Source organism: Lissotriton helveticus, chromosome 5_1 (genome assembly GCF_964261635.1).
Source record: "Lissotriton helveticus chromosome 5_1, aLisHel1.1, whole genome shotgun sequence".
NCBI lineage: Eukaryota > Metazoa > Chordata > Amphibia > Caudata > Salamandridae > Lissotriton > Lissotriton helveticus.
In genome coordinates this window covers 369463629-369481537 of record NC_136065.1, presented here as the reverse complement: position 1 = coordinate 369481537, position 17909 = coordinate 369463629, and the positions used below count along the sequence as shown (strand labels likewise).

General features: G+C 42.6%; 1 protein-coding gene across 11 annotated transcripts in view; it reads right to left on the bottom strand.

Moving 5' to 3' along the window:
• Positions 1–17909, bottom strand: part of UBR4 (ubiquitin protein ligase E3 component n-recognin 4) — a 2329353-nt gene that overhangs the window by 1243515 nt on the left and 1067929 nt on the right. For all 11 annotated transcript variants that reach the window (XM_078642504.1, XM_078642505.1, XM_078642507.1 and 8 more), the window contains exons 40-41: positions 11204–11386; positions 10931–11089 (exon numbers count right to left, since the gene is read on the bottom strand). In XM_078642504.1, coding sequence (XP_078498630.1) covers positions 10931–11089; positions 11204–11386 — 342 coding nt within the window. The remainder of the gene's footprint in view (positions 1–10930; positions 11090–11203; positions 11387–17909) is intronic.

Here is a 17909-nt window from a genome sequence, read left to right as displayed (position 1 = left end):
CTGGTGTCCTACATCCTTCGATACTAGTCTCGTTTTGGTACATACATCATATTCCACTATTTATGTATATAGTCTGGCCCCTCCAGTTGGGCTCTATAATTTTTAGGGCTCGGCCTACGCATCACGAAGTGGGCAGAGCTTCGAGCTCCTAATGTTAAAGAAAAAAAAAGGTATCTCTAGGGCTCTGGCCAGACACATTCCTTAGTGTTTTATGGCATCTGCCTAGTGATTCGTCTTCGCTGTGCTGTCTATTTAGTAGCCTTGACGTGATAGCCTATATTTAGTTTTCGTCCGTCATTGATGTTAGTTTCATGGCATATTCTGTGCGCGAACGAGCACGCAGAGTGATTAATCTTAATTAGGAGCTGTCAGAGTGCCCGTGTAATGCAATCCAGATGGTGCGAGCGCGTTCACCATTGCATTGCATGTATCATGCGCGCGTTTAACATTTAGCTTTCGCACACGGCAGTCCATTCATTTTAATTAGGAGCTGTCAGGGTGCCGCGTTCACGGCGGAGATAATGGAAAGAAGACAGCGGGACTCGCGAAGAACCGGAAGAAGTCTGCAGTAAACAAAGCACGAACTAAAGCACAAAAAAATATGGTACACTAGGGCGCCTGCGCCATGCCGTCACGTGGTTCTAATCTCAGATTGTATTCTCCTCGTACAGTGTTAGTCTCGAGACGACGATACACAGATTTATCACACTACCGAGCACACACTGAGGAGCACGCAGACACGCTAAACAGCTTGCAAGATACCGAGCTAGGGGCCAGATGTAGGATGACCACCTCGCATGGAGGTAAATTCAAGACGGGACTGTAACACATTATTTACAGAAAGTAAAACTTCAGGACCAAAAAATCAGGATAAAGGGTCGAAATTCAAGTCAGAGTCAGAACAAAAGGAGGAGCGGCCATATCCCACTGGCTTATCAATGCATTGATTTACACATTTTTAGGTATTTTTAGTATGTTCCTTTATTTCTCTAACCTGATAGCATCTTACTGAACAAAAGAGAACGCAACTAAGGTTAGTTACCCAAAATAGAGTCGTACAGTACCAGCTTCACAGTTTTACAATTAAATCAAATAAAGTTTGAACTGTCAACAATAAATGGTGTTTCAGTGTGGCAGCCCCAGCACAAGTGATGTGCTTCTAATCAAGATAAGAAAAAGAAATATACGCAAGCACAGAAAGTCGGTGCTAAATCCACACAGCAGCGGAAGAGGAGTCGAGTCACTAAACTCTATCCCTTCCTATAGCATATTCTGAGTTTCAATTCCATTCCTTTTATTTGACCTGAGAGCCTGCATCCTTGCACCATGTCTATGGCAAAAAAAATACTAAGAAAATTGCTCCCTTTCAATGGAAGTGCCGGGATCTTCCCAAATTACTCGAATTGGCAGTGATATCTGGTCCTCTGTACTGGGGTATGTGCCATATCCCCCTGCTATTGGGATCGTAACCACGGTGATGTGGATCTCTGCACCTTGTTGTATGGCATTTCTAAAGTCCTCTACCAACCTCTTCTTTATGTATTGGGCGTTATGCCCCCTGCTCAGAACGGTATTGAATGTGGGAAAGCACATTTATGAATATTAGCATTGAAATATCTCTAACGCTATTTTTATCCAATCATCATTTCATTCATTATCACAATTACAGCATTGTGCTAATGAAATTAATAACAACAATTCAAAAATGTCATTGTCATTAAGAGTAGTGAGGGCAGAGTGCTGAGGGCAGAGTGCTGAGGGCAGAGTAGTGAGGGCAGAGTAGTGAGGGCAGAGTGCTGAGGGCAGAGTGCTGAGGGCAGAGTGCTGAGGGCAGAGTGCTGAGGGCAGAGTGCTGAGGGCAGAGTAGTGAGGGCAGAGTAGTGAGTAGAGTAGTGAGTAGAGTAGTGAGTAGAGTAGTGAGTGCAGATTAGTGAGTGCAGATTAGTGAGTGCAGATTAGTGAGTAGTGAGTGCAGAGTAGTGAGTAGAGAAGTGAGTAGAGTAGTGAGTAGTGAGTAGAGTGGAGAGTATTGAGTAGTGAGCAGAGTAGTGAGTAGTGAGTGCAGAGTAGTGAGTAGGGTAGTGAGTAGTGAGTAGGGTAGTGAGTAGAGTAGTGAGTAGAGTAGTGAGTAGAGTAGTGAGTAGAGTAGTGAGCAGAGTAGTGAGTAGTGAGTGCATTGAATGTGGGAAAGCACATTTATGAATATTAGCATTGAAATATCTCTAACGCTATTTTTATCCAATCATCATTTCATTCATTATCACAATTACAGCATTGTGCTAATAAAATTAATAATAACAATTCAAAAATGTCATTGTCATTAAGAGTAGTGAGGGCAGAGTGCTGAGGGCAGAGTGCTGAGGGCAGAGTGCTGAGGGCAGAGTGCTGAGGGCAGAGTAGTGAGGGCAGAGTAGTGAGTAGAGTAGTGAGTAGAGTAGTGAGTAGAGTAGTGAGTAGAGTAGTGAGTAGAGTAGTGAGTGCAGATTAGTGAGTAGTGAGTGCAGAGTAGTGAGTAGAGAAGTGAGTAGTGAGTAGAGTAGTGAGTAGAAAGTAGTGAGTAGTGTAGTGAGTAGTGAGTAGAGTGGAGAGTATTGAGTAGTGAGCAGAGTAGTGAGTAGAGTAGTGAGTAGTGAGTGCAGAGTAGTGAATAGAGTAGTAAGTAGTGAGTGCAGAGTAGTGAGTAGAGTAGTAAGTAGTGAGTAGAGTAGTGAGTAGAGTAGTGAGTAGAGTAGTGAGTAGAGTAGTGAGCAGAGTAGTGAGCAGAGTAGTGAGCAGAGTAGTGAGCAGAGTAGTGAGCAGAGTAGTGAGTAGAGTAGTGAATAGTGAGTAGAGTAGTGAGTGCAGAGTAGTGAGTAGAGTAGTGAGTAGTGAGTAGAGTAGTGAGTAGTGAGTAGTGAGTAGAGTAGTGAGTAGAGTAGTGAGTAGAGTAGGGAGTAGAGTAGGGAGTAGAGTAGGGAGTAGAGTAGGGAGTAGAGTAGTGAGCAGAGTAGTGAGTAGTGAGTGCAGAGTAGTGAGTAGAGTAGTGAATAGTGAGTAGGGTAGTGAGTGCAGAGTAGTGAGTAGAGTAGTGAGTAGTGAGTAGAGTAGTGAGTGCAGAGTAGTGAGTGCTGAGTAGTGAGTAGAGTAGGGAGTAGAGTAGGGAGTAGAGTAGTGAATAGTGAATAGGGAGTAGAGTAGTGAGTAGAGATTAGTGAGTAGTGAATGCAGAGTAGTGAGTAGAGTAGTGAGTAGAGTAGTGAGTAGAGTAGTGAGTAGAGTAGTGAGTAGAGTAGGGAGCAGAGTAGTGAGTAGAGTAGGGAGTAGAGTAGTGAGTAGAGTAGTGAGTAGAGTAGTGAGTAGAGTAGTGAGTAGAGTAGTGAGTAGAGTAGTGAGTAGAGTAGTGAGTGCAGATTAGTGAGTAGTGAGTGCAGAGTAGTGAGTAGAGAAGTGAGTAGAGTAGTGAGTAGAAAGTAGAGTAGTGAGTAGAGTGGAGAGTAGTGAGTAGTGAGCAGAGTAGTGAGTAGTGAGTAGAGTAGTGAGCAGAGTAGTGAGCAGAGTAGTGAGTAGAGTAGTGAGTAGAGTAGTGAGTAGAGTAGTGAGTAGAGTAGTGAGTAGAGTAGTGAGCAGAGTAGTGAGTAGTGAGTGCAGAGTAGTGAGTAGAGTAGTGAATAGTGAGTAGAGTAGTGAATAGTGAGTAGAGTAGTGAATAGTGAGTAGAGTAGTGAATAGTGAGTAGAGTAGTGAGTAGAGTAGTGAGTAGAGTAGTGAGTAGAGTAGTGAGTGCAGAGTAGTGAGTAGAGTAGTGAGTAGAGTAGTGAGTAGAGTAGTGAGTAGTGAATAGTGAGTAGAGTAGTGAGTAGAGTAGTGAGTAGAGTAGTGAGTGCAGAGTAGTGAGTAGAGAAGTGAGTAGAGAAGTGAGTAGTGAGTAGTGAGTAGAGTAGTGAGTAGTGAGTAGTGAGTAGAGTAGTGAGTAGTGAGTAGAGTAGTGAGTAGAAAGTAGTGAGTAGAGTAGTGAGTAGAGTAGTGAGTAGAGTAGTGAGTAGAGTAGTGAGTAGAGTAGTGAGTAGAGTAGTGAGTAGAGTGGAGAGTAGTGAGTGGAGAGTAGTGAGTAGTGAGTAGAGTAGTGAGTAGAGTAGTGAGTAGAGTAGTGAGTAGAGTAGTGAGTAGAGCAGTGAGTAGAGTAGTGAGTAGAGTAGTGAGTAGAGTAGTGAGTAGTGAGTAGAGTAGTGAGTAGTGAGTAGTGAGTAGAGTAGTGAGTAGTGAGTAGAGTAGTGAGTAGTGAGTAGAGTAGTGAGTAGAAAGTAGTGAGTAGAGTAGTGAGTAGAGTAGTGAGTAGAGTAGTGAGTAGAGTAGTGAGTAGTGAGTAGAGTGGAGAGTAGTGAGTAGTGAGTAGAGTAGTGAGTGCAGAGTAGTGAGTAGAGTAGTGAATAGTGAGTAGAGTAGTGAATAGTGAGTAGAGTAGTGAATAGTGAGTAGAGTAGTGAGTAGAGTAGTGAGTAGAGTAGTGAGTGCAGAGTAGTGAGTAGTGAGTGCAGAGTAGTGAGTGCAGAGTAGTGAGTAGAGTAGTGAGTAGTGAATAGTGAGTAGAGTAGTGAGTAGAGTAGTGAGTAGAGTAGTGAGTAGAGTAATGAGTGCAGAGTAGTGAGTAGAGAAGTGAGTAGAGTAGTGAGTAGAGTAGTGAGTAGAAAGTAGTGAGTAGAGTAGTGAGTAGTGAGTAGAGAGTAGTGAGTAGTGAGCAGAGTAGTGAGTAGTGAGCAGAGTAGTGAGTAGTAGCAGAGTAGTGAGTAGTGAGTGCAGAGTAGTGAGTAGAGTAGTGAGTAGAGTAGTGAGTAGAGTAGTGAGTAGAGTAGTGAGTAGGACATCACAGGCAGCAGCTGTGCAAGCTTCTTACACTCACAAGGAGACCACAGGCAGCTGAGGTGCAATCTTCTCCCACTCACAAGAACGACATCACAGGCAGCAGCAGTGCAAGCTTCTTACACTCACAAGGAAACCACAGGCAGCAGAGGTGCAAGCTTCTCAGTCACAAGAAGGACATCACAGGCAGTAACGGTGCAATATTCTCACACTCACAAGGAGATCACTGGCAGTACACACCACATGAACACACTCCATAACACATAGTAAATACATTGGCATTTACAATGCCATTAGCTCAAACTCAAATAAATCCGAGCCCGATTGCATTTCTAATGCTTGTTTTCTATGCTACGTACCTATTTCTGAAGTATTTCTTGTGTGTAGTTGATATCTCCGGATAGGAGATATACCAAGTTAGTGTCTAGGGTGTGCTAATAAATAGAAAGTATTTTTATACTCACATGGTGTGGTACTTTCTTGGGTGAAAAGCTTGCTGAATGACTATAGTGGTACATGCACTAGCTGAACACCCTGCTGATTAAGCCTTCGCTGCTCTCCACTGATACCCCTTAAGAGCTCTGATTTTCTAGGCCCTAAACACTATCACTAAAGGTTTCCTGGACGCAGTACATAGTGCCTCAGCTTAGGTGGACACTATATACTGAGCCAGCTTCCTACAGTGGTTATATCTATGGTGTAGTGACCCCAGGGGTAAGTGGCCCATTGGCTACTACGCTACACTCCCTTTAACACCCCTAAGTTGAGTATTCAGGTGGCCCCCTGACACCAGGAAAACAGATCCAGTCAGTACTGCGACTACTGGAAACTGAGAAAGATGAAGCACATCAGACAGGGCGAAAACAGAGGACCTGCACGCAAGATTGGCGCCAAACCATGGCAGGCAGATTGTACTTTACCAACCGCCGGGGCAGACTTCACAAAGAGCTGGACACCCTTCCCAAACCCTCTGAGGACCATCCAGCACCTCAACAACCGGTAAAGATCTCCCTTGGAATGGAGGAGCCACTTTCCTGCACCAGCAGGTACCGACTGCAGCTGCAAGGTCCAGCGTTCGGTCGACACTTGGGCCCACCGAGACAACAGCACCCCCTTAAGGAGGGCAGATCTATCTCCCCACCGGGGTTGGAGATGACAGGACCCCCAGGAGCTGTCCTGCACCAATACCCTGGGTACCAGCGAAGTTGCCGCAACCATGGCTTGTAGCGTGTCCATTTCGGACACCATGTATCTGACCCCGACCTACCATTGAGGCTCGCCAGGATCCATGAGGCCAGCACCAAGTGGCCCTGCTGCCTGGTTCCCCGCTCTACACCAGGTCTCCGACAGAGTGAGAGCCTCTGACGGCGCAACACCACCAGACAAAACACCTATGCACCCAAACTCCACAGTCAAAGTCCACTGAAAGTGACCCTAAGGTCCTCAAGAAATAAGCCCCCTTTTGGGTTCTGTTGGACTGGTTCCCCAGTCCCACCTTGCAGCCTCTTTCTACAGGTACCATTTTCCGTTGAATTTAACAATAGCGTTCAAGGTTACTATTGCGACCAGCATTTCTGCACTTGGAAAAACCATGCAGTTAAAACTAAGCTGCTGCTTATTTCTTGGACCCTGGCTCAAACTTACCTTAAGTCCATAAGAACAGTCCTGTACATTGATTGTAAGTGATCCTATGCAGTGAATGCATCTACCATTGGATAACATTACCGCGTTCAATGTGCATGCTTCAAATCAGTCAGTCACTTTCTACTGTTTTCATTGTAAAACTTGATAACGTCCTAAGAGTACTTACCCGATTACTAAATGCCTGTGTGTGTAAAATGATAAAAATATATATTAGCTTTCTAAAATGGTCCTGAGTTTCTTCTTCAGTATGTGCCTGATTTATTGACAATGTGTACAACAAATGTGTAGCACTATCCTCTGATAACTCCAAGCTGCTCGCCCGCACTACCAGAAAAGAGAGCATTTGGGATTAGTTATTTAAGCCCTATCAGCCAATAAGGGTCATCTCGACTTTCTGCATAGTCTACCTCATTTTGGTACACTACATAAAAAGCCAGCGTCCTGCAGGTTCAAAGGGCACAGACAGCAGGCAGTAGCCCAGCTGGAAGCCTCTGCGGATTCTTGGCGCCCGAAGGCACGCCAGAAGAAGCTAATCAAGCGCTGGAAATGAACAGCCTTTTTGAAGGCCTGTACTTGCTGCAACATTACAGACAGACACAGAAATTAAGAGTGTGCCGGAGTGAGATTGGAAATCCGCTACAACTGAGATCAGGAGCAAGACCGGGTTACATGTAGGCACGCTTTCTAGAGTCAGACAGTGGCGGGAAGGGGCCGATTCCAGATCCAAAGACATATGCTATTTCTTGTTCCCACCCAAAAGCTTAAATAGTAATGATGTGCCGCAGGAACAACTTTGGTGGCCGTCCACGCTGGGTGCCGCCCCGACACCCACCAACCATGCACGCAACCTGGGAGTCATCCTGGATTCAACGCTCTCCATGACCCAGCAAATCAACACAGTCTCCTCCACCTGCTTCAACACCCTCCACATGTTCTGCAAGATCTACAGATAGATCCCCACCGAAAACAGAAGAACAGTCACCCAAGCTCTTGTCAGCAGCAGGCTGGACTACGGCAACGCCCTCTAAGCAGGAACGACGACCACACTCCAGAAGAGACTCAAACGCATACAAATTGCCTCCGCATGCCTCATCCTTGGACTCCCACGCCGCAGGCATATCACCACCCACCTGAGAGACCAGCACTGGCTCCCAGTCAATAAGAGGATCACCTTCGAGCTCCTCACCCACGCCCACAAAGCAATCCACAACACCGGAACAATATACCTCACTGAACAAATGTCCTTGCACTCGCCACCGTACCACGCATCCGCCGAACGACAACCGGCGGAAGATCATTCTCCCACCTGGCCGCCAAAGCATGGAAATCTCTCCCCATCCACCTGCGTCAGACCCAGGACCTCCTGACCTTGAGAAGACTTCTCAAGACCTGGCTATTCGACCTGTAGCTGCTGCCCCTTCCCTCAGCGCCTTGAGACCCTCATGGGTGAGTAGCGCGCTTTACAAATGTTGATTGATTGATTTCATGTGCTTGAAAAGTTAAGCTATGGCTGCCCGAGGGTCAATGAGAGTGATTTGTGCTCTAACTTGATTGGTTCAAGTTTATGTGCAAAGAATAAGGTGGATGTGCTCCAAAACAAATACTGTTCTCATGCCTATGGCCATGGTAACAACATTTACTTTTAATTTAAACTACCAGGGTTCTCAGCCTGACAACAGGGAATAACTCAAGCATTAGAAAGATGTAGAGCTGGAAAACCTTCAAATGGATTGTAGAGCTCCCACAGAGTCCTGATATGTTCCTTTCTACCAGTCATCAAAGAGGATCCAACTTAATTTTAAGTCTATCACAGAAATTAGGTGGCACCCATAAGAGTCAAGACCAACATTGTGCCCCAACACCTGACACAATACATTCAATTAATAAATGGTGCTCAAGTGCAAGCGACATCAGTTCTGTCAGAGCCCCCACTGAAGGTTCTCAAACAAAAGATCCAAAAATTAAAAATTAAGTCACACACACAAAACAATGAATCAGGAACACGGGGGGGAATGGCTGGGCCTTCAGCAATCTTCAGAAGCTTCACTACCTATTAGAAATTTTACTGAAGGTAAGTAGCTTATTTTATTAGTGGATACACGCTCCCAAAGGTGAATCCATCCTATCGTAGTCAATAAGATGGGCGTTAATGGCCCAATGCCTCCTAAACTTATACAGACTGAGGAACAGCTCTACCAAACTGGGAATATCCCTGGTGACTAGAAATCGCACAGAGGTGTTCGGCAGAAGAATATACAGAGGACCATGTAGCTGCATAATAAATCTGCTTAGTGGAACACTCTTTGTAAAGCAGAATTTTCTACTGTGCCCATTTTGTTATTTAGAGGTACTTAATGGACACATTTCTCCATGTTACAAACTGGCGTAGACACATTTATCTTTTTCTACTCAGTGCGTGGCCTCCTTTTTCCTGAGCGAGTGCCAGGTGAGGTGAGGCTTGTCCTCCCTGCAATGTTGGGTGAGTGAAAAACGTTTTCCGATTGAAATGTATTGCATGTGAACACTTCAAGAACAATACATCAAATGGAATTGTCAAAAAAAAAGTTTGATAACAATTTTTTTGATAACTGTTTTGTCTTGTTTATATTCTTTTTGTGTTTCCGTTACATAGGAGAGGCTTTGGAACAATAGACCACACTACTGGTAGGTCTTCACATTGTACTTTTATCACAAGTTGTGGTAAGTGTTGCAGTAGTGTATATCATAGGTCCTGATGAAAGCCCGGATGGGCTGAAACATGTCGACCAATTAATATCTTTGATGTATAGTAATATTGTCATACTATATCCACTCTGCTTTTAATCATGCCGTCTTGATGGTCGCATTCAATAAAATTCTCCTTAGACATCAAAACAGGCATTTTTAATTCACAATAAATTTTGTTTACACATTTTTGAGCACTGCAACTTACCCTTTTCAGCCTTTTACAACACTCATCGTCTGTTTGACAGCTCTCTTTTTCACAATCCGGTTCTAGCAAACCTCAATTAATGCACTGAGGTTAAATCTAGCGGATACTGTGATTCTCTGCAAAACCCAGATGATGAAGTTCCGCCAACTGGTGGGCTGATGGGTTTCTTTCTTTCTTTCTGTAGACCACTATCTGCAGATCACTTATCTGTCTCTCCCTTGTAATCCTGATGACCATTTGGCATCTTAGAGCTTGAGCACCACAATTTGGCACTGAGCCCTATAACATATAAAAGACCCTTGGTATCTTTCGTGTATTTGTATATTGTTCAGTTGGGGGACAAGGTACAAGCAGGTCTATAAATATTAACCAATTCCCCTAGGACCCTCATTTCTACTTGTAGTTTTCTGTGAAGTCAAAATATTAGCCACAGGCTTAGCTCCGCTGTCCATGAAGTAAAGCTGTGATGACTAAAGTGGGTGAAACATGGTTTCCTTTAAGGTCTGAACCACTTGTGGTGAGGAGGAAGTTACCTTCATACCATCAGGAACTTCATAAGTGACCGCAATGGTGAAGGCTTGGATAAAGAGATTTTTCTCCCCTTCGATCTCCGTCTCTTCTTTCCATTGTTGGAAGCACCTGCTGGGGCTCACAGTCTTCCTTCTTTTTTTAGGTGTCATAGTGGAAAACTACCCGTGGAATTATTTGGAGTAGAACATTCTTGAGGGTGAACAAGACTGACTATTCATGAAGGCCAGCATATGCTTTGTCATCTTTACCTAACTAGCCCTTGGATTATTTTAGGCACAGAGATAGGGGCCAGAGACCGATACAGAGCATCAACAAGTGAAACAGGAGTTAAACCAAAATATTTCAATGGGAGACAATGGAAAAAGCAGCACATGTTGAAAGACTGGTCAGGAATTCTCCAATGCATCTGATGAGGCAACGAAAACAGCAATGGATGTTGCTGGTGGCTGAGCTCCATGTGCATACTGAACACATCACTTCAAGTGGCATTACATGAGGTCATTCTGGACTCCGAAGGGCACTCGAGTACAGGTTACAATGAATGGCACACAAAATACATTGCAGTCTCATGTCTGACTCAAAGGTTCAGTTAAGAAGTTTGCAGGAGCGGATATCATTAGAAAACTCTCACAGGCTAGGACTAGATGGAGAAAGTAAACAAGCAATGGAGATAGTGTTTTAACCAGAGGGTGGTAGTCAGAGTCCTATAATATTGCAGCATCAACCAATAAAGAACCTCTTATCAATGTGATCAAGTTAAAACTTAAAAACTATTTAAGGTGCCCTGAGTAGGCACAAAGGAAGTAGGGGAAAAAACAACATAAGTTGAGTAAACTTTATTAGTCTGTGAAATTAATATATTGTACTAATTCTAAAATGCAATGCTCTCTTGCATTCACCCTGATGGAAACTAAATACCACCACTGCTAAAAGCATTTTGCTGATCCTCACACTCTCACCCAAAGTATGAACAAGTGTAGGTTTTACCTTCAGTCCACAGACGGCCAAATAATCTTCTTTGCAGGGGTTCCCAGTCAAGCTCAGCACTGTAAAGGGGACTGGTGCAGATGCCAGGCGAGTCAGGGTCAGTTTCCTTTTACTGGAGTCTGCTTGCTTTAACAATGCAGACAGCTGTAGTACTGTAATCTGAAAGAGACATTATGCTAGAGTTTAATCTTCAATAGTTCTACACTGTAACCCTCCTTCCAGATCACAACATTTGCAGCATATTAAAGAAATATGTTCCTTCACAAGCCTGACCTTGCCCTTCTCGTGGCTGACCGCCAAATGTTGCCGACGCCCATGAGGGGAAGACAGCACACACATTGCCACACGACGGAGAACATGAGCACTGATTAGCTGACGGATGGTTTGGCCCTGATCCCCGCTGTAATTCATCCGGACATTCTCAAAAGCACCTTCTTGAGAGCCTAGAGTTGGAACCTAATGAGAAAAGTGGCAAACAAAAAAAACTTGTCATTTTAAGTCTCTTTGTGTAGCATGAGTGCACTCCTCATGAAAGGGCCCAAATGTGCCTTAGCAAAGAAATTTTACATTTTAAATGTCACACGGTCTGTCATCTCGGAGTACTCACCAAACTAATTGAGCTGAATTTGCGGCCCTGAGGTAAGAACAGCAGAGCGCAGCAGCACATTCCCAATATTAACACCTGTAGGGCTATTCCCACAATATTACTTCTTTACCTGGCAAGCTGAGACCAGTTACTTTTTAATAGATATTTAGCAATTTATGTGCTACAGTGCATAATTCCCATTCTAAAAGTGAAACATTCTGTATGTTAGTGCATCTTCACTGTTGGAGGGGGTTGGGGAACTACAGTAGATATTGTACTGTGTACTTTTTAATTGAGCCAACTTCTGGATGTGTTCAACGTCGGGTAATACCATTTCCTTCATTACAATAACTGTTTGTTCCCATTTCATTTCCAACACTTGTTTTCCAAAGTTCCTCCAAGGTTATTTTGCCTTACACCCCTGGATCCCTCGATGCAACAGTGGAGGACGCTCCTTCTCACACCTGGTGGCCAAAGCTTGGAACGACATTCCCCTGCACCTCAGGGCTGCCTCCTCGCTCCAGGAATTCAGGAAAATACTCAAGACCTGGTTGACCAAATGAAAAAGAGTACAACAAAGCAGCTAGCAACTCCAGATACTCATGGGTGATTTGTTGTGCTATATAAATCCTTGATTGATTAATACATCAAAAAGGGATATGAAAAACAGCTACAAAAAATGTAAACTGGTTTTGTTACTTGCTCCCTTCCACTGGATGGCTATAAAAAATGTCTTTCTCCATCTCTAAGATGGTGCAAAGAATGAATACAGAGCTATGAAATCCCTCAATAGCTTCCCACCCCCATGTAATGCAGCAAGCATCTATCTGGAAGCAGCAGTTTTGGAAGGATGGCTGGTAATGATCAGAATATCAGCTCTGAAAAACAAATGTGTCTTATTTCCAAAGTCATTTTGGAAACTCAGAAAATCATGCACCCTGGTTTGAGTTATGATTATGGTATTGTCTTTCTTATCTTAAATGATGTATCTGGTTTGAAAAAACTGTAGTCTAAGCGTCTGCTTCTTGGCACTGTGAAGCAATATTTGCGTTATTTTTAATAAAGGTATTGGCAAAAGGCAAAAACTGTAAATTCACCAAGAAACGGCAAGAAATGGAAAGAAATGGAAAACAGCTAAAATGTTTTAGGAACCTTTAAATAAGGACTATAAGTTTGTTCCCAAAACAAATCATAAGAATTAATATAAATATATGCACTGAAAATAAACAAAGGTTACAGAGACATAGTGAGGCTCAAGTTTCACTCGTACAAAACCAGAGAAATTTAGCAATTATAGTTAGCTGAGCTAACTATAACTCACCCCCGCAATGCACTACTTATGACCTTACATATTACCTCATTTCCTGGAGCAGTAAATGGCCCTAGGGACCACCACCCCCCAGGGCCAGCTCCAGCAATGTGCTGGAGTGCCCACCCCTAAAACATTGCAGTTTGCTATGGCATCGCGGGAGTATTGCTCCCGCCATGCCATAGCAAACTCTGCTTCGCTTCATTGGGACGAGAGCATATCATATCAGGAGTGATGTAATATGTGAGGTCAGAAGCAGTGCATTGCGGGGGCACGAGTTATAGTTAGCTCAGCTAACTAAAACAGCTGAATTTCTCTGGTTTTGTACAAGTGAAATGTCAACCTAACTAGAACGTCCCTGCACCCTTTATTTTTTTCAGTGAATTTCTACGGTTCTTTAAATACTGTGGCGGACGAAACGCGTCTGAGGCGGACACTTGTCTGTACCACTTGGTGTCGATGTAATAAAATAACGGAACTGTGAACCTCCGTCTCCAGGAATTCATTTCAAACTGTGTTGGCGGTCCATACCCGTGGTGTCTCTCCTCTGGACTGCAATCGGAGGGAACAAGATTTGATATATATATATATATATATATATATTCTCTGAAAAAAAACATAGGTTTCAGGAGTTATATAGTTAGGAATTAGTTTTTAAAAAACCTTTGAAATTCACTCAAAAAAACAAGTTTTAGTGGTGTTATAGTTAGCTGGACATTTTACTCATACAAAACCAATGAAATTGCTCCTATATAGTTAGTTGTACTAACTATATTTCGCGCACCTGCAATCCACTGCTGATGATGTCACATATTAGATCATTCATGACATGGTCAGTGACATCACTGATGACATCTCAAATGACATCACTGATGACATCACTGATGACATCATCCAGTAAATGTGGTTTGCTTCGTTATTTAAATATGCATTATATATATAGCAATTTACATTGAAGAATGAGTGGATATATATAAATAAATATTTGGATGGAGGATTTAGTAGCAGTGTAATTGACTGTTTACTTGACCAATTTATAATGTCTCACTAAATATAGTGGATAGTGACTAAACTGTGTGAATATCTGTATCACTTTGTCAGTTGTTGTGTAAACTGATTCTACAGTTGGTTACTAGCTATGTGAAAGTCTATATTAGTTATTGATTAGTTAACTGAGTATTTGTATGTGAGTGTGAAAGTGTGTGTGGTTCGGTGGGGGGTGTGTGACTGTCCAAAGATGTGTGAATAGTTGACTCAGTAGATATATGAAGTTAAAACTACATGTTTTAACAGTTTGGGTGAGGGAATCTCTTTATGGGTGTGGTGATGAGCAAATATATTTCTCAAAGGTACAGGTCCAACAAATTAGAAAAATAAAAGGCAGTGTATGTGTCAGTTGTTGTATATAAATAAGTATACATAAGAATGATTGTGTGAGTGACTGTATGGATAACTGTATACTTGTAATAATGATTTTATAATTCACTAAGTATGACTTACTATCTAAATGAATAGAAGAAGTGGTGTTTGTATAAGTGTTTTGCTAAGTAAATATGTAAGTATGATCCATTGTTTGCGTAAGTGAGTAGTTCATATGTGAATAGGATGCGTGCTGTTGTTTAATGTCGATATAGATGTATAAGTATTTTTGATAGTGTTCTATTGTTCATTGACAGCATGTATGAGTGAATCCATAGGTAAGTGATTAGATGTGTGTATACATCTATGAATCACTGAGTGGATTTTTAGATACTTGTATTGCTGCGACAATGGATTTAAATATGATACTCTGTATTTTACAAACAGTGATGAAAAATTGTAATAGTGTATGAAAAGGTGTATGTGATTGTCACGTGGATGATGTCATCAGTGATGTCATTTGAGATGTCATCAGTGATGTCACTGACCATGTCAAGAATGATCTAATATGTGACATCATCAGCAGTGGATTGCGGGTGCGCAAAATATAGTTAGTACAACTAACTATATAGGAGCAATTTCATTGGTTTTGTATGAGTAAAATGTCCAGCTAACTAGAACACCACTAAAACTTATAGTTGAGTGAATTTCAAAGGTTTTTTAAAAACTAATTCCTAACTATATAACTCCTGAAACCTATGGTTTTTTTCAGTGAATTTCAAAGGTTTTTTTTAAATGCTAATTCCTAACTATATAAGGCCTGAAACCTATGGTTTTTTGAGTGAATTTCAAAGGTTTTTAAAATGCTGATTCCTAACTATATAAGGCCTGAAACCTATGGTTTTTTCAGTGAATTTCAAAGGTTTTTTAAATGCTAATTGCTAACTATATAAGGCCTGAAACCTATGGTTTTTTTCAGTGAATTTCAAAGGTTTTTTAAATGCTAATTCCTAACTATATAAGGCCTGAAACCTATGGTTTTTTCAGTGTTTTTTAAAAAAAATTGATTGGTTAACTGGCTTATTAAGTGTATCTTAGTGAATACATATATTAGCGAGTAATGTTTAAATATTTAAATATATGCATGAGTGATGTAATATGTGACGTCATCAGCAGTGCATTGCAGACGTGCAAGTTAAAGTGAGTCCAACTACCTAGAACGTGGGAATTTCAATGGTTTTATGCGAGTAAAATTTCCAGCTAACTATAGCTGGTGTGAAACCTATGGTTTTTTCAGTGAATTTCAAAGGTTTTTTTAAATGCTAATTCCTAACTATAACTGGTGTGTAACCTATGGTTTTTTCAGTGAATATATATATATATATATATATATATATATATATATAAAATTTCTATGGCAAAATGAAACCCCTCATTTTGTTCCTTTTCAAATTAAATGTATTAAGTGTTATCACTTTATTCCAATCAAGATGACTTCAGGTGTGCCATACTTTTGTCATAAGTAAGACTGTTAGCGCTCTAGTTGTTCTTTAGAACACTCTGGGACATTCTGTCATTGGGCTATAGTTAGGCTACATCTGGCTGATATTTGGGCTACATTTGTTTTTTTTTGTCTCTGGTGGCCATCTTTGGGCTACATTGGGCTACATTTGGGCTCTAACATATATATAGCCCAATGTAGCCTAATATATATTTGTTTCAAAGTTAATTTTCGTAAAAACCACTGGAGCACATATCTTGAGACATAGCAAAGGCACATCGGGCTACCAGTCCCTACAATTTTGCAAAGTTTGGTGGAAAACCATTCAGCCGTTCGGGCTAAAAGTGAGTCCAACCTCCATATGGAAATTAACATGGGGAAAACAAGTTTTGGGACCCCCCTTTTATCTCGACCCCCGCTAGACGAATCCCCCCCAAACTTTCAGGGAAGGAGCGGAGCGCTGCGAGGCGAAGTTAAGGAAAATTTCAGGAAGATTCCTCAACCGGCGCCAAAGTTATTCCCAATAGAATGTTGCGATTTCCCTATGGAAAACAATCCTAACTATATATACCTACTGGCTATCGCCAGTAGGTAATTATATATATATATATATATATATATATATATATATATATATATATATATATATATATATATATATATATATATATAAATATAACTGAATCAACTAAGAAAAGTAGTGTCTCTTAGTGATTTCAGCTCAGACACGGGGTAGTAATGGGAAAGACAAAGACCTCAATTTAGTGTCGGTAACGCTTTTTCTGGTGGATACAGTATCTGCCTGTGGATTCATCACCTTTTGAATTATCCCTTGTGCCAACATGTCGCAGAAATTCGTTTCTTAGCTCTCCCTCGTCAACAAGGACGTCATAATAGCACGGCTCCGCTTGTGACTCCGTATGACGTCATCGAGGCAAACGGGCGGACCGGCGTACGAGTTACTTACCTTCGGTAACAATGTATCTGGTAGAGACTATTCTAGCCACAGATTCCTTAACGTAGAATTATCCCCAGGCGTGAGACTGGATCCAGAAAACGTTTTGCCACAGCATCCCTGCACGCCGGGAGACGGCATCACGCGACTCTGCCCAGTCGTTGTCCGCGTACGTGACGTCAGCGAAGTCACAGTCTCACCCCGGCGCACCTACGTCAGTTTTTGCCTTTTCCGCGCCACAATGCGGAGCCATCAGACAATACTGTCAGAGTATAGGAACAGTGTGCGAAAGAGTAGAAAAAGTGGGAAAAGGAATGGTGAGGAACAACACCATGAAGAGCAGTGGCAGGTACTGCAGTACCCACAGGCAGGGAAAATAATAAAGAACAGAGCCCAGCCCTGAGCAGCAACCCTGCCAGTATGGAGATAGCCCCCCTTGGAGACTAGGAACATATGTAAAAATGTCATGATAACATGTAGCAGGACTACAACCCCAACCAAAAACAATGAAGGGAAACCAGTCCGGGACAAACCAGGAACAGCAAAACTCCAAGACAGCCCCATCACAGAGTGTGACAACCCTCATAAGGAACAAAGGACAGAGGCACAGCCAAAAGACTCCAACCTAGAAGATAGCAGAGGGCCAAGAACCACAGTAATAATGGAGAGGGGGCAGGGTGGAAAGTAGGCCCCAACCTGGAGCAACCAGAGCATAAGAGCACCGAAGTACCTATAAACCTATCTTCCATTACGCCAAAAGGGGAGGAAAATAAACTGGACGAACATCCTGTCAGAAAGAAGGAAAGAATTTACTCATAGGAGACACAGCCGCCCACAGGGAGGCAAGTGCAGAAGACCAAAGGTCCTCGCAGAACGGAGAGGAAGAGCGGGCCGTGAAGGAATCTGCAGCTAGAATCGTCTCTACCAGATACATCGTTACCGAAGGTAACTCGTACATCTGATAAAGACTACTATCCGCAGATTCCTTAACGTAGATTAGATACCCTAGTCATACCCAGAGGGGAGGAGGGTCTGCAAGATGACCCCACCCGCCTGGACCTAACAGAGTCCCACAGGGGACGGCTCAAACGGACAGGGCGAAGAGCCCCGTCCCCCCCAGGCAAGAGAAACCCCTACCATTAGAGGACCACCGACCCAGTGGGGATGCGAGAAGACAAGAAAAGAGGTAGCCCGTCCTCACTCAGTAGAGGAAAAGAAGGCAAGGTGAAAGGAGGCCACAGATCCCCACGCCCATACAAGGCAACAGAT